Source organism: Nematostella vectensis, chromosome 3, assembly GCF_932526225.1.
Source record: "Nematostella vectensis chromosome 3, jaNemVect1.1, whole genome shotgun sequence".
In the NCBI taxonomy this organism is placed as follows: domain Eukaryota; kingdom Metazoa; phylum Cnidaria; class Anthozoa; order Actiniaria; family Edwardsiidae; genus Nematostella; species Nematostella vectensis.
Genome location: NC_064036.1, coordinates 18,909,638 through 18,935,331, shown reverse-complemented (window position 1 = coordinate 18,935,331; position 25,694 = coordinate 18,909,638). Strand labels below are relative to the sequence as shown.

The following is a 25,694-nucleotide window of genomic DNA, read 5'->3' as shown; positions in this document are numbered from 1 at the left end:
AAAGTTAAAATCTATTGGTTCTTTTTATTTTCCCACCTTGCTAATGTCAAGGTTCCTAATATAACCCCCTGTTCTTCATTGTGTTTGTTGTGAGTCATTTCCATTTCAATCTCCTGCTTTTATTAAGCTTTCAGCTTGTTTCTTTATAAGTTTATAAAACATTTTAATGCATCATTTCTATAAGATACTATCTAGATTTAGGGACACCTCAAAGCATGTCCAAATACAACTTGATGACTAAAAAAACTACAGACAAGCAGTAGAATAACTATGTGATCTGTGTGCGTAGGCGTGGGGCAATCAGGGGAATAGATTAATACAAGGCTGAAATGGTGCTTTAACGCATTTATGAAAACGAAGTAATTTCGCTGACGTTTCGAGCGTTAACTGCCCCTCGTATGTCCAATTATGTGGTTTGCCTTATATGCAATTATGTATCGATGTTTCAGTATTTAGATTTTTGTGTTTGTGTTATGTCGCATGATCACCTCGATGCAACTCATTTGGCACTTTAATAGCGTCTTTTAAAAAGGCCCACGGCACGATTTTGACCTACGACTTATACTACTCAAAAGTGCTTCAAGTCGCGCTGTACAAACGGCCCTACGACAGTTGACACACGCGACTCATATGACATGTAGTAGGGTTATGAGCAAAGCATAAAAAATCCTACGGCTATTCTTACGAAAATGGCGTGTTTCTCTCCGATTAAAACTAGAACTAGTTTATCCACCAATCAACTTGCGTGTTAGAATACCTCAATTGTTGCCGTGTCCATACGAAGATATCATTTATGGTTTTCAAGACACCAAAAACTGGAATTTGACTCTGCCAAATGTTCGTCTATAGCTCAATTATGTTTATATGTACTTAAACACATTCTTTGCTTCAGCGTCTTTGTCCCCTTTTTACTTGAACAAAACGGCACCAAAAGGCTAAAGAGCCAACATCGCGACATCCACCTATTTGCCCACTCAGACCTTGAAATCCTGATTTTATATGCCATTTCTCAAGAAAATGCGTAGTCATTAGAGTTTTAAAAGGCATTGCCTCCATTCTGTTATTTAACCGTAGAGTCTTTGGTGTTAGAAATGTAGGAACCTAAATAAGTGAGATTTAATGAATAATTACTTTTTGATGAGTTTATTGATAGCCTGCCCTGTGACACCTTCCAGGACAGATTGTCCGTGAATGTTTCTATCTTTATAAGTGCGGTGCGCTAGTAGCCTGTCCGTGAATGTTTCTATCTTTTTCTTTTTAAGTGCGACGCTCCGGTAGCCTGTCCGTGAATGTTTCTATCTTTATAAGTGCCGTGAGCTAGAAGCCTGCCCCGTGAATGTTTCTGGAAACAACACTTGTTATTTTATGCAGTATTTATTATTAAGATGGTCGTTCTATTCATTATTCGTCTGTCGAGCCTAACATGGCATGACGTCTGTCGAGCCTAACATGGCAAGTCATCTGTCGAGCCTAACATGGCATGTCGTCTGTCGAGCCCAGCATGCCACGTCATGTCAAGCCATAACGTGTCGTCTGTCGAGCCCAACATGGCATGTCGTCTGTCGAGCCTATCATGCCATGTCGTCTGTCGAGCCTAACATGCCATGTCGTCTGTCGAGCCCAACATGCCACGTCATGTCAAGCCATAACGTGTCGTCTGTCGAGCCCAACATGGCATGTCGCCTGTCGAGCCTAACATGCCATGTCGTCTGTCGAGCCTAACATGCCATGTCGTCTGTCGAGCCCAAAATGGCACGTCATGTCGAGCCATAACGTGTCGTCTGTCGAGCCCAACATGGCATGTCGTCTGTCGAGCCTAACATGGCATGTCGTCTGTCTAGCCTAACATGGCATGTCGTCTGTCGAGCCCAACATGGCACGTCATGTCGAGCCATAACGTGTCGTCTGTCGAGCCCAACATGGCATGTCGCCTGTCGAGCCTAACATGCCATGTCGTCTGTCGAGCCTAACATGCCATGTCGTCTGTCGAGCCCAAAATGGCACGTCATGTCGAGCCATAACGTGTCGTCTGTCGAGCCCAACATGGCATGTCGTCTGTCGAGCCTAACATGGCATGTCGTCTGTCTAGCCTAACATGGCATGTCGTCTGTCGAGCCCAACATGGCACGTCATGTCGAGCCATAACGTGTCGTCTGTCGAGCCCAACATGGCATGTCGTCTGTCGAGCCCAACATGGCATGTCGTCTGTCGAGCCTAACATGGCATGTCCACTGTCGAGCCCAACATGGCACGTCATGTCGAGCCATAACGTGTCGTCTGTCGAGCCCAACATGGCATGTCGTCTGTCGAGCCTAACATGGCATGTCGTCTGTCTAGCCTAACATGGCATGTCGTCTGTCGAGCCCAACATGGCACGTCATGTCGAGCCATAACGTGTCGTCTGTCGAGCCCAACATGGCATGTCGCCTGTCGAGCCTAACATGGCATGTCGTCTGTCGAGCCTAACATGGCATGTCGTCTGTCGAGCCCAAAATGGCACGTCATGTCGAGCCATAACGTGTCGTCTGTCGAGCCCAACATGGCATGTCGTCTGTCGAGCCTAACATGGCATGTCGTCTGTCTAGCCTAACATGGCATGTCGTCTGTCGAGCCCAACATGGCACGTCATGTCGAGCCATAACGTGTCGTCTGTCGAGCCCAACATGGCATGTCGTCTGTCGAGCCCAACATGGCATGTCGTCTGTCGAGCCTAACATGGCATGTCCACTGTCGAGCCCAACATGGCATAACATCTTCCGAGCCTAACATATCATAACGTCTGTCGACCCTAACACGGCAAGTCGTCTGTCGAGCCCAACATGGCATGTCATTTCGAGCCATAACGTGTCGTCTGTCGGGCCCAACATGGCATGTCGAGCCTAACAAAGTGTCGTTTGTCGAGCCTACCATAACGTGTCGTCTGTCGAGCCTACCATAACGTGTCGTCTGTCGGGCCCAGCATGTCATGTCGAGCCTAACAAAGTGTCGTTTGTCGAGCCTACCATAACGTGTCGTCTGTCGAGCCTACCATAACGTGTCGTCTGTCAAGCGTACCATAACGTGTCGTCTGTCGAGCCTAACATAACGTGTTGTCTGTCGAGTTTAACATGAATTGTCGTTTGTCGAGCCTAACATAAGTTGTCGTCTGTCGAGCCTAACATAAGTTGTCGTCTGTCGAGCGTAACAGATTGCCAGGACACCAGACTGAATTCGCTTGAGACCAGTATAACTAATCAAAATTCAATGGAGCAAATTATTTATTGTGATACTTCACATATGAGCGTCTAAACCAATTCCTGAAGGTGATTATTTATTTAGAGTAAATCGCTAGAAGATTCCTGCATCAAAAAGTTGGTTTCCCGTTTCCCAAAGTAAGTCGGAATGTGGCTGCAATTTGTTTTAAGGTTTTTACTCCTTTCGTAGGGGTGAACGCATTTACCTCTTTCATTGATAGGGGAGTTTAAGAGGCCTTCCCAGCGTGAAAAGGTTAATACACACTTTTCTATTCACCCCTACCCCTTTTTCTTGATACGCCTTCACGCCTAAATGTGCTCAGCGAGCTAAAAAAAAGCTTAGCCTCCGCTAAGACTCGTTTTTTTTATTAGTTTTATTATCGGTGTGGCCTAGATTTGAGTGACAGGACGCAAGACATTTTACGACGCCTGTTTTGAAGTACATTTAGTGAAGCTTAAACTCCTTAATTGTATTAGATATACATTTCTTTTTATTAATTTCTAAATTGAATATGTTTTGAGAAAGGAATTTGAACAGCGATGCAGAAGTTAATTACAGACAAATTTGTCGCAAGCAGCTCCGCTGGCGTATTCTTCAAAGGCATTAATGATCATAAAAATTCGCTCATTTTCTCTTTGGCCATAAATTGTCGTAAGGATGAACACAATATTTGAAATCTTGAACGGCCTCCACTTAACTTCGATCAAGTATTCAATAACACAACACAGAAACTCAAGCGTTACTCATGATGGTCGGAGCTCTCATCTTTATCTCTATCTTTTTTTAAGTTTTTCAAGATTTTATTTTAAGAAATTATCTATCTTTTTTAGGTTTTTCAAGATTTTATTTATTGATTGCTGATCATTACTTGTTATTTGTAAAATTATCTTATAGTTACCCGCGTAAAAAGACTATAGATTAAGCCAATTAGTAAGATCAACATTAATATTTCAAAGTCATGTCTGTTTCTGCCTTTTTCCGATTTTTTTACTTCTAGTTGTATAACTGAAAAAGGGGAACATGTTATTGTTTACCTGATATAACTTACTAAATGATGCCCTCCTAAAAAAAGATAAGACAGTTTTATTAAGTATTATTAATAATGACCATGGTTCCAAATATTGGGTGGACGCGGTCTGCTCACTGGTTAATGTAATTTGCTCGGCTATCCCAATTCCCTTAATATACATGAATACTTTCAATATCTTCACACTCAAGTCCAGCTTTTCTTGCTGCTTTATCGGCATCCATCGCGTCAAGAAACAACAGGATTAAAGGAGCCTGATTAAAGAATCATTAAGTCGCACTTTTTTATAGATATTGGTTATTTTTTGCGAGCCGCACCCTCGTACAATCTTATTCACCAACTCATTTCTTCCTTTTTCATCACGAAACCCAACGCGTAATTCACTCTTTTCATCTCTGATATAATAGCTCTTTTGACATAATTATAGCACGTAAAAAGACGTCCCTTGAATCCAAAAGCAGGTTTATAGATATGAAAGGGAAATTTACTTAAGAATACATATGTAAAACACAGTGTCGTTTATATTTAATGACAAGTTGTTTTATTAGAAATTATTGAATCAAGTGAGTGTTACTCCGGGGCGCCTGCTTGTGATGTACTCCTAAAATACTTATCAATATATGAAAGCAATAAGCCGATCTGACATGAAATATTCATTGTAGAGTCAGAGGGCGCTCCTATATAAAAACCGGGAACAAGTCACCTTGCCAAACTTCAATTACACCCGAAGAGAACGAAACCGTTAAACTGCTGAAGGTAAGTGCAAAATGAACTTTTTCACGTAGGTAATGTATGTTATCTATGTACTCTATCTTGCTTGATCAGTTTTTTTTTTCTAATTTTTCTCGGGTTTACCGTTTATGCGTTTTCGTGTTTAACGCCCCAAAAAGTCATCACACGAAAATGTGTTGCTACAGTTCTGCAGAGGATTTTTAAAAAGAGATCATCAGTGATCACTTATTTATTAGCAACTCATAAAGGTTAGTATTTTCCTCATACCATTAGCCTCCTATTTCGTCAGATTTGGAGTATTCGTGATCATGGAGATTATGAAGAACAGACTTATTAGGTTAAACTCCAGTCTTATCAAGAACATCGTTTTGTTCAATTCGTCTGAAAGCCTAGTCGATAACAGATAGACCACGAATGGCTGAGGCAAATCGCCAACAGATAGACCGCGGAGGCTGAGTTAAATCCTTAACAGATAGACAGCGAATGGCTGAGATATGTAAGCTGCGCCAAAATCACACTTAACAGTGTACATGTTACAAATTTTATATTAAACTGACCAAATAATTGACTAAAAAGGCAGCTTAAAGTAGCAGGGTCGCTGGATGCCAAAATTGCTCAAAGAAAGATAGCGTCATATTAAGCTCACCATAAACTTTGTATGGGGGATATGTGTGTAGCATTAAATTATGTATAGATTTCTTGCCATCATTGCCTTTCTTTCTATGTGATTTAGAGTCCTGACCGCTACTCGGGCTGTTTAACACTTCTTTCCGCTCACGCCTTAAAAAAAACCCTTAATAAATGTACTTGAAAAATGGCCATCGAAAATTTTTAATGAGCAGGTGGTAGATCAGATGCCATAGCAATAGGGCCTAAAGAAATCTCTGTATTTACTCATGAAACACCTTGTAAAACAATATTATATATTTTACTCAACGAAAGTTAAAAAAAAGAATTCTTCTACACTTATAGCATTTTCTAGATATGATAATTGGTGTTATCAATATTTCAAAAGTTCAATCGTTATTCGGTCTCTCTAGGGTGCCTTGATGTATTAACCACACGCCACGCCTTTTATCGCCGTTGACAGCTGTGTGTTTCGAGACGAGACAACTATTTCTTGGGTTGCGGTCAACTCGCTTTAAAGTATACGCGTGCTTAGCAAATCAAGATGACTTTAAGAAGAAAAATAATAGAAGAAAGTGTTTATTCGGATTTTCTAGAGTGCTTCGATTGCAACGCCTTGTTTCTGTGGTTCGGTCTTCAAGCCTCAAGGCGAGGGGTAGATTTGCCGGCGTCATCAGTTTTATCGTAGTAGTAGCACTTGAATGATAAGCGTGTACTTTGCAGTCGGTACACTTTGTCGGTCATGCGATTTTTTTATATTTTCTCAGTAATATATGTTGGAAAGTGATTGAGCCTTTTCTGCTTATTCATTTCATTTTTTTAATGTTATGTTATAACATTCGCGACTTGATCTGATTCAGAAACAGCATTCAAATTTTGACCAAAATGTGCAAAAAAAACCTGACGAAAATTTTCAAACTGTATATTTTCGCAGATGATAGCCCTAATCGAGCATTGATTTTATAAAAAAATCTATAGCATATAAAAAAATGAAATGGCTATCAAAGCCGTCCAAAAATTTGTTCTTTCTCTCGATAGAATGAGAAACCGGCTGAAAGAATCATGATTTAGCCATTATTGGACTATTTTAACTGCCTACGTATTATAATTCGACTATTTTAACTGCCTACACGTTCGCAGTGCATTATTTCGCGGTAATAAAATGACGATGTTTGGCGTCGTTTGGCATAAAAATAATATACGAAAGAAACCGATTCCATTCAACTTTGCAAAGGCCAATAATTCGCTCGATTAATAATAGGATACCTTAACATGTTAACAAATTTTAAGCATGGGCTAATCTCGCCTCATACCTGAGGCAAGTTTAAGTCAAACCAGCAATTATTTAGAATTGAAGATCTCAGAAACAATTGAAAAACAAAACAAAAACAATTAATTATCTGGCCACTGTCACGGCTGGTAACCCGGGTTTAAGGTGCATCTGACACATGCTTAGTATTCGCTTTGTCGGTTCAGCATTTATTAAATACAGTGTTAAATAAATGAGTGTACCTCACTACCAGCCATCTTTTTCTTGCAGGTTTTCGCAAAGCTCAAAAGATGGACACAAGAGTGATTGCTGTATTGTTCGTGGCTATAATGGTTCTGTCCTCGACAAATGCTCTACCCAAACAGAAGGGAAGCTACAAGAACATGAACCATGCGGATTTCTTGAAGGGTAAACAATCGGGCTTAGTTAACACGCTCGCAATCGCGTGAGCCACGGGGTGAACACGCTCACAATCGCGTGAGCTACGGTGTGAACATGCTTGCAATCGCGTGGGAACCCAGTCAAGCATGCGTATATGCTCACAAATTATATCCTGCGGCATAGTAATCTCTTAGGAGTACATTTGCTGTTGACCACACACAATATATTATACCATGGGGGGAGGGCATAGTAATCTCTTAGGAGTAAATTTGCTATTGACCACACATAATATATATTATACCATGGGGGGGAGGGCATAGTAATCTCTTAGGAGTACATTTGCTATTGACCACACACAATATATTATACCATGGGGGGAGGGCATAGTAATCTCTTAGGAGTACATTTGCTATTGACCACACACAATATATTATACCATGGGGGGGAGGGCATAGTAATCTCTTAGGAGTACATTTGCTATTGACCACACACAATATATTATACCATGGGGGGAGGGCATAGTAATCTCTTAGGAGTACATTTGCTATTGACCACACACAATATATTATACCATGGGGGGAGGGCATAGTAATCTCTTAGGAGTACATTTGCTATTGACCACACACAATATATTATACCATGGGGGGAGGGCATAGTAATCTCTTAGGAGTAAATTTGCTATTGACCACACACAATAGATTATACCATGGGGGGAGGGCATAGTAATCTCTTAGGAGTAAATTTGCTATTGATCACACACAATATATTATACCACGGGGGGGTGGGGGGTGGGGGGGGGGGGAGGCAAAGTAATCTCTTAGGAGAAAATTTGCTGTTGACCACACACAATATATTATACCATGGGGGAGGGCATAGTAATCTCTTAGGAGAAAATTTGCTGTTGACCACACACAATATATTATACCATGGGGGGAGGGCATAGTAATCTCTTAGGAGTACATTTGCTATTGACCACACACAATATATTATACCATGGGGGGAGGGCATAGTAATCTCTTAGGAGAAAATTTGCTGTTGACCACACACAATATATTATACCATGGGGAAGAGCATAGTAATCTCTTAGGAGAAAATTTGCTGTTGACCACACACAATATATATTATACCATAGGCTCTTAAAGGTAAATTGACCACAATCAAAGGTCCATCCCGATGGTATTATGCATGCAGGGTTTTAAAGACTTTCAAAAAAATTATTGTTATGAACATTGCTGCGTAAAGTTATTTCTAAACAGATCACTTTTTCATCCCACAGTCCGCGAAGTCTCCGCATAACCAGTGCACCTCGATTAACGGGGTCCTCATCAAGTTAGACCTCTCCTGAGATGACTTTAGATGCGCTCTATAATTTTTAACCTTTCTTTAAGCGGAAACCTCCATATGAATTTTTTTAAGGACGTTCGTACAGACCTTGATTAATTTCTTACAGGTGTTGTTCGGGTTCTATGCATTCTAAGCCATTTTCATTTTATCAAATGTCCTTAAAATGTAGTTAAACGTGACCTCTTCTGTATTTATTTCCAGGGCTGGATCGCGCTAGTAGCAAACGGGACTGCAGGGACTCACACTGGAGCTGTTTCTTCCAGAGCAACTACGAGGATATCTGCAGCACGGCACAGGCCGAAGAGTGTGCGCTATCCTGTGGATTATGTGAGTAGACACGGCTGACCTTTCCAGGAATGCAGCGACTCCCGCTTTTGACATCAGTGCTGCTTTTTTGCTGTCGTTTGTTTCATTTTGTTTGTTTGTTTATGTTGTAAGGCAAGTCTTCGTTTCTGATTTTTATTTATTTTTATCTTGGCAGGTTGATCTATAACTGATAAGTGCATATATCACGACACGGACCACCCCGGACAGCAGACACTTCGGACATGTTCTATGTTTACTGCAGTCAGTTCTTGTCAGAAGGATCCAATTAATAGTACACCTGCTAGTTTTATTTGTTTTAAAGCTCACAGTTTTTAGAGTATCGATAAATAATATGGCTAACCCAACGATAGAACCTGTGTATAGTAGAGTGGCTCTATAAATAAACTCATACGTAGTCTACCCGATAAATCGGTCTAATAAAACTTGACTGAGGAAAACATACGTTTCTTTCTTTGTTGCCTCCCTTATATATGAATTAAACAAAATATGAGTTTTATCAACTATTTGAAGAAATATCATAGTGAAAAATGGCGGCGATAAAAAATCGGATAAATTTTCAGATGGGAAAAGAGGTGACGGTGATTGCTAGAAGCAGCAACCATATTACTATTGTGAAATTGGTATCTTGATAAAACTTATAATAACATAAAACTATAACTATTGAGAGAGGAGCGAGCTTACAGTTTCTGATGTGTTGCACAAGTACTTGTGGAATGCATAAGTCGGTCCATGTTTCCTGCTCCCTTATTCCGAAGGAGGCGTAATTCCAATCGCCAATCCCCCCCTTCCCCCGTACCGTCCATGACAAACCAAAGCACAGCTAATAGAGGTAACGCAATTCATCATGGTCCCCCTCCCTCCCCCACCCCTAAAGAGTTGTGTACGCATTCCAACATTGAAACACAACACTTGAGGGGGATGGGGTGAGGCGGTTTCGGAGGAAGGATGGTAGTAACGGTAAATAAGGTAAGTTTTGTGACAGGAGGAAGAGGGAGGGATAATTTCGTCATTTCCACTTGATGGTTTCGTTTACAACAGTGAACTTTTAAATCAATTTCTATAATGATTTATTCCTTACTAATTAAAAAAATCAGTATATCCACCATGTCAATGAGAAAGGCTTATGAGAACTGAAGAGATCAGTGAAATACATGAAAATTGACATAGTTGAAACAGATGTTTTAATATTTCACTGACGTTCGGAGCCCGAAACGCCATTATCAATGTCTGAATATCATAAGATTCTTGAAAAGTTAAACAAATAAGACTGCATATATCTCGCTTTTGCGCAATCAAATTCTTCGTGTCAAGGTAGAAATGAACTTCTGTCATACTTCTTTAATCATACTCTTGTATCTGTCAAACAAGACAAGGAATCTCTCTCAAGCATCAAACAAGGCGAAAAGCACTCAAGATGGTCAAGAAAGAGCGCTCACGCCTACTAGATAGATCTAAGTGTCTAATAGCATTGAGCCGTACGTGTGCGCGCTGCCGGTGCGTCTCTAAAGACGTCAACAGAGAGCTATATAATCACCTTCAACGCTTCCGAAGTGATCAGCGCGTCTTTGCTGTTTCCAGTACTCGGACGTTAAGAACAATTTAGATAATCAAACAATGCGTTTTTCATCCGTAAGCCTTGTTTTTAAAAAAATCTATAAAAGGATACTAAGATATTCTTTTTCCACAATATTACCATTCATACTTAGATCTTTGATACAGGGATAGTCTGTTTTTTCCTGAAGCTTACTTTCAGAAGGGGGTCCAGCGGACTGCTCTTTTTAGCGGAGCTCCCACGCGGCGCGAAGCGCCACACGTGAGCGGAGCCCCATACCTAAGAAAAATGGTAATTATTCCTACTGAGGACCTTGTGGACTTAGCTCGCATTGTCCTGGAGAATAATAACTTAGTATTTAATAAGAAGCATTATTTACAGGTATTAGGTACGGCTATAGGTACTAGAATGGCACCATCATATGCTAATCTTTTTATGGCTAAAGTGGAAAAGGAAATCATAGACTCTTCTCCAGTTAAGCCTTATTTATGGCGTAGGTATATCGATGACATTTTCATGATCTGGACTGAAGGTGAGGACGCTCTGAGACAGTTTATGGCTCACATGAACTCTATACATAGAACTATAAAATTTACGTTTGAGTGGTCTACTAGTCAGGTAAATTTTTTGGATGTTTCACTTACTCTTAGGGATGGGTTTATATCTACAGATCTGTATAGTAAGCCTACTGATAAGCATCAATATCTTTTTCATACGTCCTGTCATCCGTCTGCTTGTAAGAAAGGCATTCCTTTTGGACAGGCACTACGTATTCGTAGGATATGTTCGGAAGACTCTTCTTTCTAAAAGAGGGTATTAGAGTTACAAGGTTGTTTAGTTGATAGGGGTTATGACAGCAGGTTTGTGGGGAGGGAAGTTAACCGGGTTAGACGTATTCCTAGGGACGACACATTGAAAGACAGGCGTAAAGGTAAGAATGATCGTGTACCTTTTGTAGTCACTTTTCATCCAGCTTTACCTAATTTACCTGGTATTCTTCGTAATTTACAGCCAGTTCTAGAATCTTCTAGTAGATGTAGGGGTGCTATTGGTAGGGTACCTATGGTGGCTTATAGGAAAACTAGGAGTTTAAAGGATATGTTGGTGCACTCCTCTTAAAGAGGATAGTACTCAGGTTAGAGGTTGTGGTAAATGTGGCGGTAAAAGGTGTTAGGTGTGTAACTTTTTTAAGACAGGGCGGGATTTTCGTAGTACAGTTACTAATAAGAAATGTGTCATTAATTTTGACTTGGTCTGTAACTCAGATTTTGTTGTTTATCTAATTACTTGCTCTGTGTAGCAAGCAATACGTAGGGTCTACTATCAATAGTTTTAGGAAGTGTTTTAATAATCATAAAAGTAGGTTAAATAAGCACCCTAGTTTACCGGTTAGTGAAAGAGTTAAGGATGACCTTATCTATCAACATTTTCATTGCGAGAATCATTTAGGTCTTAATAATGTTATGGTACAACTTATAGATAAGTGTAACTCTGAGGCTCAGCTTAGGGAAAGGGAAGGCCAGTGGGCTTATCGGCTTAAGTCTCTCTACCCGCGGGGTCTTAATAGTGATGACTTTTGTTGTAGTAGGAACCCACGTAGAGATGTGTAAATTCTTTTTATCCATAGCACGCTATTCTAGAAACCGCGCGTTTTTGTCAGTTGTAATGTTTTTGCGTCTCGCGCCACTATTCTGATGTAAATAAGCTTATAACGATTCACCTTTTTCAGTCTGCCCTGAAGAAGTCTTATTAAAGACAAAAATTTGGCAGAGTCGATTTCCAGTTTTTGGTGTATTGTATTCATTGTTCTGGTACGGGATCGCGACAGTTTGGGCTTTTTGATTCTATTCCTAAGAAAAATGGTATACACCTATTTCAATAAACGTTGTCAGTGCAAATGGCGAATGACAATTAGCAAATGGCAGTTCTAAGACCAATCACTGCTTTTGGGTATAATTATTTGTAAGAATAAAAATAATAGGTATTATAATCATAGAAATTATCAACATTTTCCTACTTTCAGTAGAAATTTGACAAGTTTCTTGGTATTTTTTGACAGGAGGACTGCCTTTTGACAAACGCCGTTTGCACTGACTACGTTATTTGAAACAGGTGTATAAAACAAATATGGTAACAAATATTAGTAACCCTCGACTAGAGTTTTCGTGACGCGATGTCCGTCCGCCGTCCGTCCCTTAAAAGCATCGTATGACAACCAAACTTGGCAGGTGTCATATGTGTCAAAAGAGGTGCAAAACTGTGGTCACGTGATTTGTGACGTCATCGATGACGTCACTAGAAGGAAAAAGTATGCTGACGTCATCAAAATAAAAAAAAATATTTATGTTTCACAAAGAAAACATCGTATAGCAACGAAACTCGGTAGTTGTCATGTATGTGTCAAGTGGGATGCAGCAATATGGTCACATGTTGTATGACGTCATTGATGACGTCACTAAAAGCAAAAAATATGCTGACGTCATTAAAATAAAACAAATATTTATATTTCAAGAAGGAAACATCGTATTGCAACCAAACTGTTTTTCATTTTGATGACGTCAACATATTTTGCTTAAAGTGACGTCATTGATGACGTCACAATTACGTGACCATATTGGAGCACCCCCTTGACACCAACATGACACCTACCGAGTTTGGTTGTTAAACAATGTCTTTCAAGAGATATTCTTTACATTTTTAAGGTTACCGTACCGCAGGTGCTTTGTAAACTTTTTGTAAACCAGTCCCTCAAAACGACAATGTTTTCTTCATATAACAAGTTGGTCGCGTGATCTGTGAAATTGTTGACGTCGTCAAAAACAGAAATAATAATGATATTTAATATTTTTTAAATTATTAAGCGAAAGTAAGCAAAGATTTGGTGGTTTGGAGCTCCGCTTTTAGGCAATTCCTAAATCTATATTACGATGCTTTTAAGGGACGGACGGACGGACATCGCGTCACAAATCGAGTCAATGGGTTACCAATATTTGTTACCACATTTGTTTTGTATACCACTTTTTCTTAGGTATGGGGCTCCGCTCACGCGGCGCTTCGCTATAAATCTTACTAATGTTGAACAATTTTGAAAAACTCAAACGGACCTTTTGATGAAAATGACCTACATCCAGCAAGATTAAGTCTCAAAAAGTTTAATTACAGTTAACAGCTAGATGGATAAGGCCATCATCATCAATGTTGGTGTGTAATAAGTCATCTGAGTGGACGTCCAGATCCGTAACCCAGGGACGTGCTATTCGTAGGAAAAACTATAAAGCATAAGCTAGAACACTCTGGTATGTAGCCAAATTTTGAATGTTTTTGCTAACTCTTCGCAGGTCCATACCCAGGAATTTTTTATTTTTTCGGGGGAGGGGGGGGGGGATGCGGAATCCGAGAAAGTGGACCTAATTTTTCCGGGGGGGGGGGGGGGGGGGTTGTTCTCTGACCACCCCCGAAAGAACAAACAAAGAGGGTTTTTTTTAAACCTTTGCAGTATCTCCACGGGACGTTTATTGGACATCATATTTGGCTATCACGTCTATTGAGTACTTAAAAGTGGCAGCGTTCTCCCTGCAGCCCCCCCCCCCCCCCCTGGGGACGGGCCTGTCTTCGACATTTAAGGTTATAAAGCTCGTCGTAGGATAATCTAGAGAAGATGTGCTTGTACGTAAAGTCCAGACGAGGAAGGGAAAAGAAAACAACGGCCTAGACCCTAACGTCTCAGAACCTCACAGGTATCCCGCGCGCTCGCCCCGACCGGCCGAGTGTTCCTGGGCAGCTAACTGTACAATATTTCAAGATGGCGGACGCCCCGCATGACGAATCTGAAGATGAGGTTGATTACTACGCTGTTTTGGCCGTCCGAAAGGAGGTATTCATATAAGTCAGTCATTAATGATTGAATGATAGCATACTGCAAGAGTTCAAACGCTTTTTCTTATATTTTTCAGGCCAACGAAGACGAGCTGAAGGCCGCGTACCGACGACTATGCGTCCTGTATCACCCAGACAAGCACACTGACCCGGAGAAAAAGAGGGTATGTGCTAAATTGGTGTGGTGTTTGCCTGAGTTAGAAGAATTTATATTGTTTGATATTTGTGAGTGCATTTTGCAGGTGGCTGTGCAGTTGTTCAGCAAGGTTCAGAAAGCTTACGAAGGTCAGTGTTGTTTCTGTCTGTAGAAATGATGCAACATCAATATCTCAATAAGAGGGCCGCACCATTAGACTTGACATTAGACTTGCCCACTAATGGCAAGGTTTGTAGCTAGGGATGGCTCCACAGGCCTCCCAACATTTAATGCAACAACCAAATAAAAGTAATGCGAGAAATATAATGTTTTTTTTTTTAAATATTCTCCGCCGGACATCCCCATAATATGATAGGCGGCTAGTCTTTAAAAGGACCTGGTGGAAAAAAAAAATATTTTGTAGGCCTACTTCCCTCTACGCCCGTGGGAAATTGTTTCCCTAATCTTACTCTGAAAAGATGTCTAATGTCTTTTTAGTGTTGAATAAAGCACATATTCCTAGCTAAACTGGCTGTATTCCCTATGTCACCTTGTACCAATTTCAAATAATGCTCTACTGGTCATTTCCTTAAAATGTTTAGAAAAAAACTTAACATAATATAGGTTGTATCAAAGTTTTAGTTATTCTGTAATATAGCATTGAATAATTATTTCTCAACAATTTATTATTGAATGAAGTATCAATCTATCTATCATCCACAGTTATCTCTCTGTCTCTTATTGTTTGACTTTTTATCTATCTCTACAGTGTTAAGTGACCCAGAGACAAAAGCTATCTATGATGTTTATGGCCAGAAAGGCTTGGATGCTGGTTGGGAGGTGGGTGTAGTCAGTCAACCTTAGCACATATATTGATGATATGATGCTGGGTTGGAGGTGGGTGTCTCACTAAGATTCAGTCATCTTTAGTTACTGTATTGATGATGTGTGGCTTGGAGGTGGCTGTCTCACTAAGATTCAGTCATCTTTAGTTACTCTATTGATGATGTGTGGCTTGGAGGTGGGTGTCTCACTAAGATTCAGTCATCTTTAATTACTGTATTGATGATGTGTGGCTTGGAGGTGGGTGTCTCACTGGATTCAGTCATCTTTAGTTACTGTATTGATGATTTGTGACTTGGAGGTGGCTGTCTCACTAAGATTCAGTCATCTTTAGTTACTCTATTGATGATGCGTGGCTTGGAGGTGGGTGTCTCACTAAGATTCAGTCATCTTTAGTTACTGTATTGATGATGTTGGCTTGGAGGTGGGTGTCTCACCAAGATTCAGTCATCTTTAGTTACTGTATTGATGATGTGTGGCTTGGAGGTGGGTGTCTCACTAAGATTCAGTCATCTTTAATTACTGTACTGATGATGTGTGGCTTGGAGGTGGGTGTGTCACTGGAGTTAGTCATCTTTAGTTACTGTATTGATGATGCGTGGCTTGGAGGTGGGTGTCTCACTAAGATTCAGTCATCTTTAGTTACTGTATTGATGATGTGTGGCTTGGAGGTGGGTGTCTCACTAAGATTCAGTCATCTTTAGTTACTGTATTGATGATGTGTGGCTTGGAGGTGGGTGTCTCACTAAGATTCAGTCATCTTTAGTTACTGTATTGATGATGTTGGCTTGGAGGTGGGTGTCTCACCAAGATTCAGTCATCTTTAGTTACTGTATTGATGATGTGTGGCTTGGAGGTGGGTGTCTTTAGTTACTGTATTGATGATGCGTGGCTTGGAGGTGGGTGTCTCACTAAGATTCAGTCATCTTTAGTTACTGTATTGATGATGCGTGGCTTGGAGGTGGGTGTCTCACTAAGATTCAGTCATCTTTAGTTACTGTATTGATGATGTGTGGCTTGGAGGTGGGTGTCTCACTGGAGTCAGTCATCTTTAGTTACTGTATTGATGATGTGTGGCTTGGAGGTGGGTGTCTCACTAAGATTCAGTCATCTTTAGTTACTGTATTGATGATGCGTGGCTTGGAGGTGGGTGTCTTACTAAGATTTAATCATATTTAGTTACTGTATTGATGATGTGTGGATTGGAGGTGGGTGTCTCACTGGATTCAGTCATCTTTAGTTACTGTATTGATGATGTGTGGCTTGGAGGTGGGTGTCTTACTACGATTTAGTCATCTTTAGTTACTGTATTGATGATGTGTGGCTTGGAGGTGGGTGTCTTACTACGATTTAGTCATCTTTAGTTACTGTATTGATGATGCGTGGCTTGGAGGTGGGTGTCTTACTACGATTTAGTCATCTTCAGTTACTGTATTGATGATACGTGGCTTGGAGGTGGGTGTCTTACTAAGATTTAGTCAAGTCTATTAAAGATATGTTGTTGTTTACTCTCTTCATGCCTATTTTTAGGTCATTGAAAGAAGAAGAACTCCAGCTGAGGTATTTTTGTCTCGTTTAAGTACAGTATGTGGTTGTTGTAAGATTGTTTCATATGTTGTACATTTAGATATTACAAAGAATGAATTTATGTCACTCTTTTGCTGTACTCTTGTACATATTAATCTTGGTACAGATTCAAGCAGAGTATGAGCGTCTGCAGAGAGAAAAAGAGGAAAGACGCCTCCAACAGAGAACAAATCCTAAGGTTTGTACAATACACTAAAATAAAAATTGTGAAGGTTCACACAACAAAAAAAGTGTTGACCCAGAGAAACAAGCTAGAAACCAAGCCTAAACTCCAGCAAGAAAAAATGAGATGAAGTGGGCTCTCTGAATTTTATTATCTAGTCCTGTCCATTGTCTTACAGGGTAGTGTGATAGTTGGTGTTGATGCAACTGACTTGTTTGACCATTACGAAGGACTAGAAGAAAGGTAAAGTACAATTGCCATATCATCATTTGGTTACACAGGCTGCTATAGCACAGCTATGTACTTGTGTTACAAATTTACTAAAAGCAGTAAACGTTTGTGATGTGTAAATTTGCTAATAACAGGGCTTCTGGAATTACGCAGAAAAAAACTCAAAATTACTTGGGATTCTTTGCTTAATTACGTGAAAAATCAATCATTACACGCTAAATTTTGCGGGATTCTGCAATACATTTTTCTTTAAAAATCAAAATTTTGAGGGATTCTTTACTGAATTACGCGCTAAATTACACAGAATATCAACTGTTATGCCCAAACTACATTTTGTACCGAAGGAAAGCACAAAATAACTTGAAAAGGTTAATTTTTTGCGCGAAAATATCTTAGGCGAGTTTTTATTGGCTCCTAGCCACCAGCCAATTAAAAAAGTATTTTATTATTAGTCCTAGGCCTTCGCGGTTTAGCAAAGAATGCCTAGTCATTTTATTTGTTTTAGAATTTCAGTTTGAAATATCGCATTCTTAAGAATTACGAGAAATAGAGGCAAGAACCCTAAAAGAACACATCAGCTGTGCACTTAAATGTTTTTTATTTCAAAATTTAGCCAAATTACGCGGGATTACACAGAAATTTGTGGATTACGCGTAGAAAGCCAAATTATGCGCTTCCGCACAAGCGCGTAATTCCAGAAGCCCTGTAATAAACACCAGTACCGGTTTAAAAGATGACACAGTTCAGAGGCAACAGAATTAGTTGTAGAATACTGTATGTTCCAGAATCAAGTCCCATATAGTAGGTTTATTACAAAAGGATACTTAAAAAGACAGAAATAGTCCATGGTGGTACTTTATGCAAACTAGTGTAGCCTAGTGAATACCTGACGAACATATGCATGAGTGTCCTTTGGAAATTCAGTCTAATGTAAATAAAAAAAATAATGACTAATTTGCCACACAAACAGTCACATGATCTCTTAGCGCAAGTCCTGTATTGCTCACCATACAGTTTGTCACATCTTCTTCTTCATTGCAAGATGTTTTGAACTTGAATATTGTAGTGGAAGCAAAAGGAAGGTGCTTTAAACAGTGGAAAGCTGATTAATCCGAGGGCTAGTGCCAAAAGGCTAGTGATGAGCCATTTTTTTTTTATTTACAGTAGGGCAGGCCAATCATATCTCATGATTAATGGATAGACGGTCAACGGACGTTTAATGTTAAGTCAGATGAATTATTAAACAGTGTGGAATGAAAACCTGTGTTTTGAATTACAGAGGGTTGCCAAATATAGAAGTTAGCAACATGGCAATAATGCAGTCCATAGAGGTGAGAGAAGAGTTGTAAATAGCCACCTAAAACATGATCTTTTATTACCTACTCTTACCTACACTGAACTGAGCATGTGGTAAAAGAGGAATAAACAACAAGTCTTTAGTTTGATAAAGTCTAATAAGCAAACCCTCACCTAAAGCATGATCTCTTAGTCCCTACTTGTTTTCACTTTACTGAACATGTGGTTAAAGAGGTACAGTACAAACAACAATGCAAACTCTTTAGTTTTATAAAGTCTAAGAAACAAAACGTATAAAAGATTTTTTTGTAGTACCAAGTGTACTACAGCATCACTGGCTCACTTCAGAGTTGTTGTGGTTGTTCTCTAGGCACCCCTAACTCGAATGGATACCGCCACACTGTCAGGCTCTCTTGGAGTGCGTAATGGAAATGGTAGTGGTAGTGTTGCCTTATCTATGCGGCGAGTCTTGTCCTATAAGGCCTGGGGAGAGGTGAGTATATTATATGTTCTACAATTAGACACATATTAGTTGAGTCATCAGAATCATATGATATTGTCATTTGTTGTTCATTATAGTGTTTATTTTTCAGGTAGAAGTAGGTGCTGGGGATGGTCCAACCCTAACCTTCAGGGGGTTCAGAAACTTGACAAAAAGAAGGTCTGTCTTCAGACAGTGTAAAAGTCTGTTTGCCATTTTTGTCCATTTCAATTTGCTTTGTTGTTATCTTTTTAAGCTATGCTACATCTGGGGTAACAATGCAAGTCATCAATGGAACTGCTCTCTCTGCAGGGCTGCAGACAAGTTAGTGGTTAACATAATTCAAACAACAATTATTTATGTAAAGTAATTCCAAATAGCTTTTTATATATCCATGTCAACCAATGGCTTCCCAGATGTACAGTATGTTTCCATTTATTCTTGCATGTATACATAATAAGTAGTTTTAGACCATACATATTACATACTTATTCCAATTACATTAGTCACACTTTAAAAAACATATATGTTACTGGATTCTTGAGTATTGTGACTTTCTCTTTTTAATCAGTGGTTGCCAGGCAACTTGACAAGCACACGGTTGGGTATTTGACGTGGAAAGCTGGTGCTCAGTCATCCATGAATACAACAGTCATCCGAGAAACAGAAGACTACAGAGCTGTTTTAACCCTACAGGTACTGAGGTCTGCCTTCACCTCTCATCTCTGCTGAAATGGGTCCTAGTAGAGACATGGGTAGTAGTCAGAACATGGTTGATACTGTATAGGGCTATATAAGATACCATTTATTCTTATATTATTAATACCATATAATATTGTCAGACAAATAATGCAATCAGTTAGATCACACATTAGGAGAAAAAATATTTTTTTTAATGGTGAATTGGGATAAAGCTAAATGGGTAGTAATTGTTTAAAATTAAAATGTAACTGCTAATTTTACAGAGTGTTTTTAGCTAGCTTTTTTAAGTTTTTGGCTAAGAAAACTAAGGCTTCTGTTAACAAAACCTTACTCATCTACTTATTTAGACTTAACATTGTTGTGCTTTTTTGTTGTGCTGATTTATTTCTTTATTTCAAATTTTAGTACTGATGGAAGAACATGATGATTCTAACCATTCTCTTTTGCATTTTAAAGCTTGGTGTACCTAACACATTTGGTGTAGCATCAGTTACAAAAAAATTAGAAGAAACAAGACTAAAGCTAGCTATCAAGTAAGTGAGAAGGTCTCATTATTCTGTTGTATCTTTAAGCAGCATTTGATTTGCTCTCATCAACTCTTCTGTTGTAGAGGTGGCATCTTTGGAATGATATTTGAATATGGCATTGAGAAGAAAATATCGCAACACAGTCAGCTGGGCGCGTCCATCAGTATTGGAGTGCCTACTGGAGTCACCTTAAAAATCAAGTAAGCAGTTTTCAAAGATGATGAATGGTGATGGTGTTTTGTTGCTGATGGTTAGCTGAGAGCTCAGAACTTAAACTTTTCTTATAGTTGTCCTTGGATAATTACAGTAGAAGGTGTTTGGCTTAGCTTGTTTGCTGAATCAAGGTGGTCAGTAATGACCACCAGTGTAGAAGCTGCATGTTTGACGTCGGTAAATAAGAACTGTACTGTCTGTGTCACATACTATATGGGTTTTTTTTTCTGATGTCATCCGTAGACTCACCAGAGCAACTCAAGTGTACAGTTTCCCAGTATCTCTCTCTGAGCAAATTAGCCCTGCCGCCATATTCTATGGAACAATAGCTCCAGTTGTAGTCTTCTTGGTGGCCAAAGTGCTGGTGGTTAGTCCGTTCAAGAAGCAAGAGCAAGAAAAGTAAGCCCAACAGATTGAATTTTGTCGAAAAAATAATTTGTTTTATTATAACGTGTTTTGTCGTTTTGATTGAGGTGTCCAGCCCTGCTTAACTTAACGGGCATGACAACTTGTCTTTTTTCAATCAGGGAAGAGGAATTGAACAGAGAGAAGCATGCACAACAGCTGGCAAAGAAGAAACAGGAAGCTGAAGACACAGTGAGTTCTTGTCATGTTCTTTAAAGAAGGCAAATCACGCCGCCATTTTATGCTTCCGCTCAATGTCTAGTCACACAAAGAATCGATTTCCATCGGCTAATTCAAGCTAGTAACCAATATTTATTTGTGGATAGTTATTTTGAAGTTTTCTTGCGAATTAACCGCTGTATCTTTAATGATAAACAATAACAAGGGAATTCTTTGAAAAGCCTCTAGCTCAGTTACCAAATGTAAGAAAGCACCCATTACCATCAGCTGCTGCAATATTATATTTAGGTAGTTGAATCATCAGATGTTGTTTCTAGGTTGTTATTTCGAAATTTCCTCTCACAATCTATCTTCCAATATTGAAAACAGTGTCAAACGTGTGGTTGACAAGGTCTGTTTGGTGCAGAATTCGTGATGTTTTCGATTCTTTGTCCTAAAGATTAACCTAATGAGGGAATCCTATGAGCGCAACCTGGAGTTTGAGAGTCAGCGTCATGGTATTTACATGTTCATGTATTTATGTTTTTAGTTGGTATATTCTAAGGGCTGAGAGTCCGGGGGGGGGGGGGGGGGGGGGGGGGGGAGGGAGGGGGGATCCGATAAAAACAGAAGGGAGTGATCATCGACCAAATCAATTTTAACCCTAAGGGATAGCACTTTGTGTGTGGTCAACAGAAATTCTTACCCCTACCCCTATAACTCTTTTTTCCTACCACAAGATATATTCAAACAGAGCAAGTCTTTTCATCAAGCTTCAGTGTCTAAATGCAGGCTTTTGATTGACGAGAAGGCTCTTAAGATAGTTCATACTGTTTGGTGTTTACAGTTTTACTGGTGTCGGCATAATATATTTGATTTCACGATTCTTTTGTGTTTTTTTCTTGTATTTCTTATACTGTGTTTATAGTCCTTTGGTATCTTTTTCTCTAAGTTTTCCAGAATTCTTAAAAAGTGCTGCTATAATACGTCAACAGGTCTTGTGATTGTGCATGCCTGGTACGGAAACCTCGTCTCTATGGATGAAAGGTGAAATGCTATTCCCTGTATGGACACGTCACCCATGTTTGTCGGTATTCAGTTGATTGACACACATTTGCAGCATGTGCAGTAGCCGAGCTATGGATTGATTAAATGGCTCTGTCTTCCTGTTTGGTTTATTTTACATGTATTTATGCTATTATTACACTTTGTACTTTCTTTAAAAATCGAATGGTTGCATCTGAGAAAGTGTTTTGGTAGTATCTTTGGTAAAAAGAAGGCTAAATCTTCTTCTTTTCCCCTAATATTTTAGTCATGATGGCCAGCGTACTGTCCACTCTACGCATGCTCAAGTGATTGACGTCACTGTTCCGGTCCAGTGCCAAGTGCGAGAATCTCGTCTTTTCCTGGCCGAGGGGCCCAAGGTACGGAATGTCTCCTTTAATTACGCAAGCTGCTTTCCTATATTAAATTTCTGGATTTAGGCACTGCCTTAAAGTTTCTCAAAATAAAGAAATCGCCCTTTCAAGTTTTCTTTAAAAACAGCCCGCGAGTTGTCAGTATTGTGCGAGCTGGGATCAGAGACGGAAATAAACATAGCGACGTTGGCTATTGATACTCATCCTCAAATCAGGCAGTTATGGGCCTGCAAAACTGCTGACACCGTTTTTAATGGGCTCAGATGCGTTTTTCCATGGCATGATGACTTATGTATCAGTCATTTACCACATTTTTCCCTATTTGACTTTAGCACAATCTAAGTGGGTTCTATGATCCGTGCCCAAACCAAGACAAACTTCTGCGAATACGATACGAGTTTAGGGACGCGCTTCACGAGGTGACTATTGGGGAACTGGAGACCATAAGAATACCCAAGCAGTGTAAGTTTTGTATTGTGGTAATAGAATGCGTGGTTTCACTGGAGACCATAAGAATACCCAAGCAGTGTAAGTTTTGTATTGTGGTAATAGAATGCGTTGTTTCACTGGAGACCATAAGAATACCCAAGCAGTGTAAGTTTTGTATTGTGGTAATAGAATGCGTAGTTTCACTGGAGACCATAAGAATACCCAAGCAGTGTAAGTTTTGTATTGTGGTAATAGAATGCGTAGTTTCACTGGAGACCATAAGAATACCCAAGCAGTGTAAGTTTTGTATTGTGGTAATAGAATGCGTGGTTTCACTGGAGACCATAAGAATACCCAAGCAGTGTAAGTTTTGTATTGTGGTAATAGAATGCGTGGTTTCACTGGAGACCATAAGAATACCCAAGCATTGTAAGTTTTGTATTGTGGTAATAGAATGCGTGGTTTCACTGGAGACCATAAGAATACCCAAGCAGTGTAAGTTTTGTATTGTGGTAATAGAATGCGTTGTTTCACTGGAGACCATAAGAATACCCAAGCAGTGTAAGTTTTGTATTGTGGTAATAGAATGCGTAGTTTCACTTGAGACCATAAGAATACCCAAGCAGTGTAAGTTTTGTATTGTGGTAATAGAATGCGTGGTTTCACTGGAGACCATAAGAATACCCAAGCAGTCTAAGCTTTGTGCTGTGGTAATGAAATGCGTGGTTTCACTGGAGACCATAAGAATACCCAAGCAGTCTAATCTTTGTGCTGTGGTAATAAAATGCGTGGTTTCACTGGAGACCATAAGAATACCCAAGCAGTCTAAGCTTTGTGCTGTGGTAATAAAATGCGTGGTTTCACTGGAGACCATAAGAATACCCAAGCAGTCTAAGCTTTGTGCTGTGGTAATAAAATGCGTGGTTTCACTGGAGACCATAAGAATACCCAAGAAGTCTAAGCTTTGTGCTGTGGTAATAAAATGCGTGGTTTCACTGGAGACCATAAGAATACCCAAGAAGTCTAAGCTTTGTGCTGTGGTAATAAAATGCGTGGTTTCACTGGAGACCATAAGAATACCCAAGAAGTCTAAGCTTTGTGCTGTGGTAATAAAATGCGTGGTTTCACTGGAGACCATAAGAATACCCAAGCAGTCTAAGCTTTGTGCTGTGGTAATAAAATGCGTGGTTTCACTGGAGACCATAAGAATACCCAAGAAGTCTAAGCTTTGTGCTGTGGTAATAAAATGCGTGGTTTCACTGGAGACCATAAGAATACCCAAGTGTATGGAAACAATCCAATCATGTACAACCACCTGCGTCTACACAAGAAGACACGTTTCTTCTATATTTCGTAACATTTCAGATGGCCGATTGTTACGCGTTGATTGTATCTGGAACGCCCCCGAACATTCATCACAGCTATAGATACCCCCCCCCCCCTCCACATATATTTGTCGTGGTGTGCTTCTATTCGTTTCGAGGTATTGCCTCGCCCTCGACAGATATGCCAATGTTTCCATATAAATTGTTATTCTTTAAACCATCCTTCCTGAGTTATCTGTTTTGATTTATGACTTTGTTTCACAGCGCATAGGATGGAGGCCAGTTGACCCTCTCCCGCGCCTAAACGCGCCTACTGTGCCATGCCGAGACCGTGCCTTGGACTAGATAACAAAAACACGATGGTTTGACATCTGGACAACTTTTGATGGAACAACTTCTATTATTCTGGAACAGACGACTTTTTAACATAACTGAAGTTAATTTCAGAGCGAAAATAGGGGAATTTCTTATCTCTAATTTTAAAAAGACATAATCATTAATTATGAAATCGAAGAATAGACCCCTCGGTGTTATGTCAAGGACACAGATAAATATTTTTGTTATTTGTTGAGCTTTGTGGGAAGCCTTCTAAGAGAAATGCAGTTCCACTAGCTTGGATGTTTTATGTGTCAAACTAATTTGTTCCATGTTACATTCGTTTGAATGTACTTTGTGTAAAGAACAATAAACTAATTGAGTAAGAAGCTTTCACTGTTGTGCACCGTGGTCGTACCCTCAAGCGTAACCTGGGTACCAGAGCCTCCAGACTTCTCTCGTCCAGTGACGCTCAGCCGCTTCGCTCGTCACGGCATTTTGGCTGAGCGTCACTGGGCGAGAGAAGTCTGGAGGCTTAGGTGCTTAGGGTACTTAGGGTACTCAAGTGCGAGCAAGTCAAACTGGGCGAAAAGATAGATTCCTCCCCTGGCCACCTCAACAATCCCTTTACTATGATCCCAATTTATTGAGCCTTGGGAGGTTGAGTGGAAGGTTGGCAAAATCTTAGTATGTCAAGATCCACCGGGAGTAAAGATACGAGTTTCCTTCAGTGGGTTTAAGGTTGTGGAAGGGTGCTTTGGATTGAAACTATTTCCAGGTTATTCAATTCTCTTTTTTTCTTTTCTTTTTTGTTCAGCAGCTTAATTTCAAGAGTTTAGGATTTTTAATATTTTTTATACCTCTCTATAACCTTTGTTTTTTTTCCCTTGAGAGCTGTTTATCTATCTTTCACTAAGATCTCGAACCTCGTTTTTTTGCCGTGGGTGGCAAAGCAAGGTTAACAGAACAATCAAAAACAATAATTCAATTGATAATTACTGATAACATGGTAAATTGATTAGACAAACATTTTCGATACCTATTATTGATTAACCAATACTCGATGCCAGTCTACTGACTTTAATTTATCAATT

At 39.7% G+C, this 25,694-nt stretch overlaps 2 protein-coding genes across 3 annotated transcripts; both read left to right on the top strand.

The window, feature by feature from the left end:
- The first annotated feature begins 4,904 nt into the window (after window positions 1-4,904).
- On the top strand, window positions 4,905-9,379 carry LOC125561122 (protein ShK-like4). The gene is made up of 4 exons (XM_048724443.1): window positions 4,905-5,017; window positions 7,161-7,298; window positions 8,817-8,942; window positions 9,097-9,379. The coding sequence occupies exons 2-4, from the start codon at window positions 7,181-7,183 to the stop codon at window positions 9,099-9,101; spliced, it is 249 nt and encodes an 82-aa protein (XP_048580400.1). The 5' UTR covers window positions 4,905-5,017; window positions 7,161-7,180; the 3' UTR covers window positions 9,102-9,379.
- A 1,443-nt stretch (window positions 9,380-10,822) lies between these two features.
- Window positions 10,823-24,989, top strand: LOC5504258 (dnaJ homolog subfamily C member 11). Of its 2 annotated transcripts, none has more exons than XM_032372560.2 (22): window positions 10,823-11,026; window positions 14,232-14,368; window positions 14,448-14,534; window positions 14,613-14,655; window positions 15,276-15,346; window positions 16,880-16,909; window positions 17,043-17,114; window positions 17,278-17,342; window positions 18,610-18,661; window positions 18,997-19,119; window positions 19,220-19,287; window positions 19,364-19,431; window positions 19,679-19,803; window positions 20,266-20,342; window positions 20,420-20,536; window positions 20,793-20,948; window positions 21,077-21,146; window positions 21,574-21,631; window positions 22,109-22,160; window positions 22,426-22,537; window positions 22,864-22,950; window positions 24,550-24,989. In XM_032372560.2, exons 1-22 carry the CDS (start codon window positions 10,903-10,905, stop codon window positions 24,628-24,630), a joined length of 1,875 nt encoding a protein of 624 aa, XP_032228451.2. In that variant the 5' UTR covers window positions 10,823-10,902; the 3' UTR covers window positions 24,631-24,989. The 2 variants fall into 2 exon arrangements, with proteins under 2 accessions (XP_032228451.2, XP_001625184.2); XM_001625134.3 differs by having other exon boundaries at window positions 10,825-11,026; window positions 22,864-22,993.
- The last annotated feature ends 705 nt before the right edge of the window (window positions 24,990-25,694 follow it).

Bases quoted from the DNA above. Each gene is read 5' to 3' on its own strand.
- LOC125561122 (XM_048724443.1), top strand. From the start codon at position 7,181: ATGGACACAAGAGTGATTGCTGTATTGTTCGTGGCTATAATGGTTCTG. The intron at 7,299-8,816 runs GTAAACAATCGG...ATTTATTTCCAG, and splicing joins CCATGCGGATTTCTTGAAGG to GGCTGGATCGCGCTAGTAGC.
- LOC5504258 (XM_032372560.2), top strand. From the start codon at position 10,903: ATGGCACCATCATATGCTAATCTTTTTATGGCTAAAGTGGAAAAGGAA. The intron at 19,804-20,265 runs GTACTGAGGTCT...TGCATTTTAAAG, and splicing joins GAGCTGTTTTAACCCTACAG to CTTGGTGTACCTAACACATT. The intron at 22,161-22,425 runs GTGAAATGCTAT...CTAATATTTTAG, and splicing joins CTCGTCTCTATGGATGAAAG to TCATGATGGCCAGCGTACTG.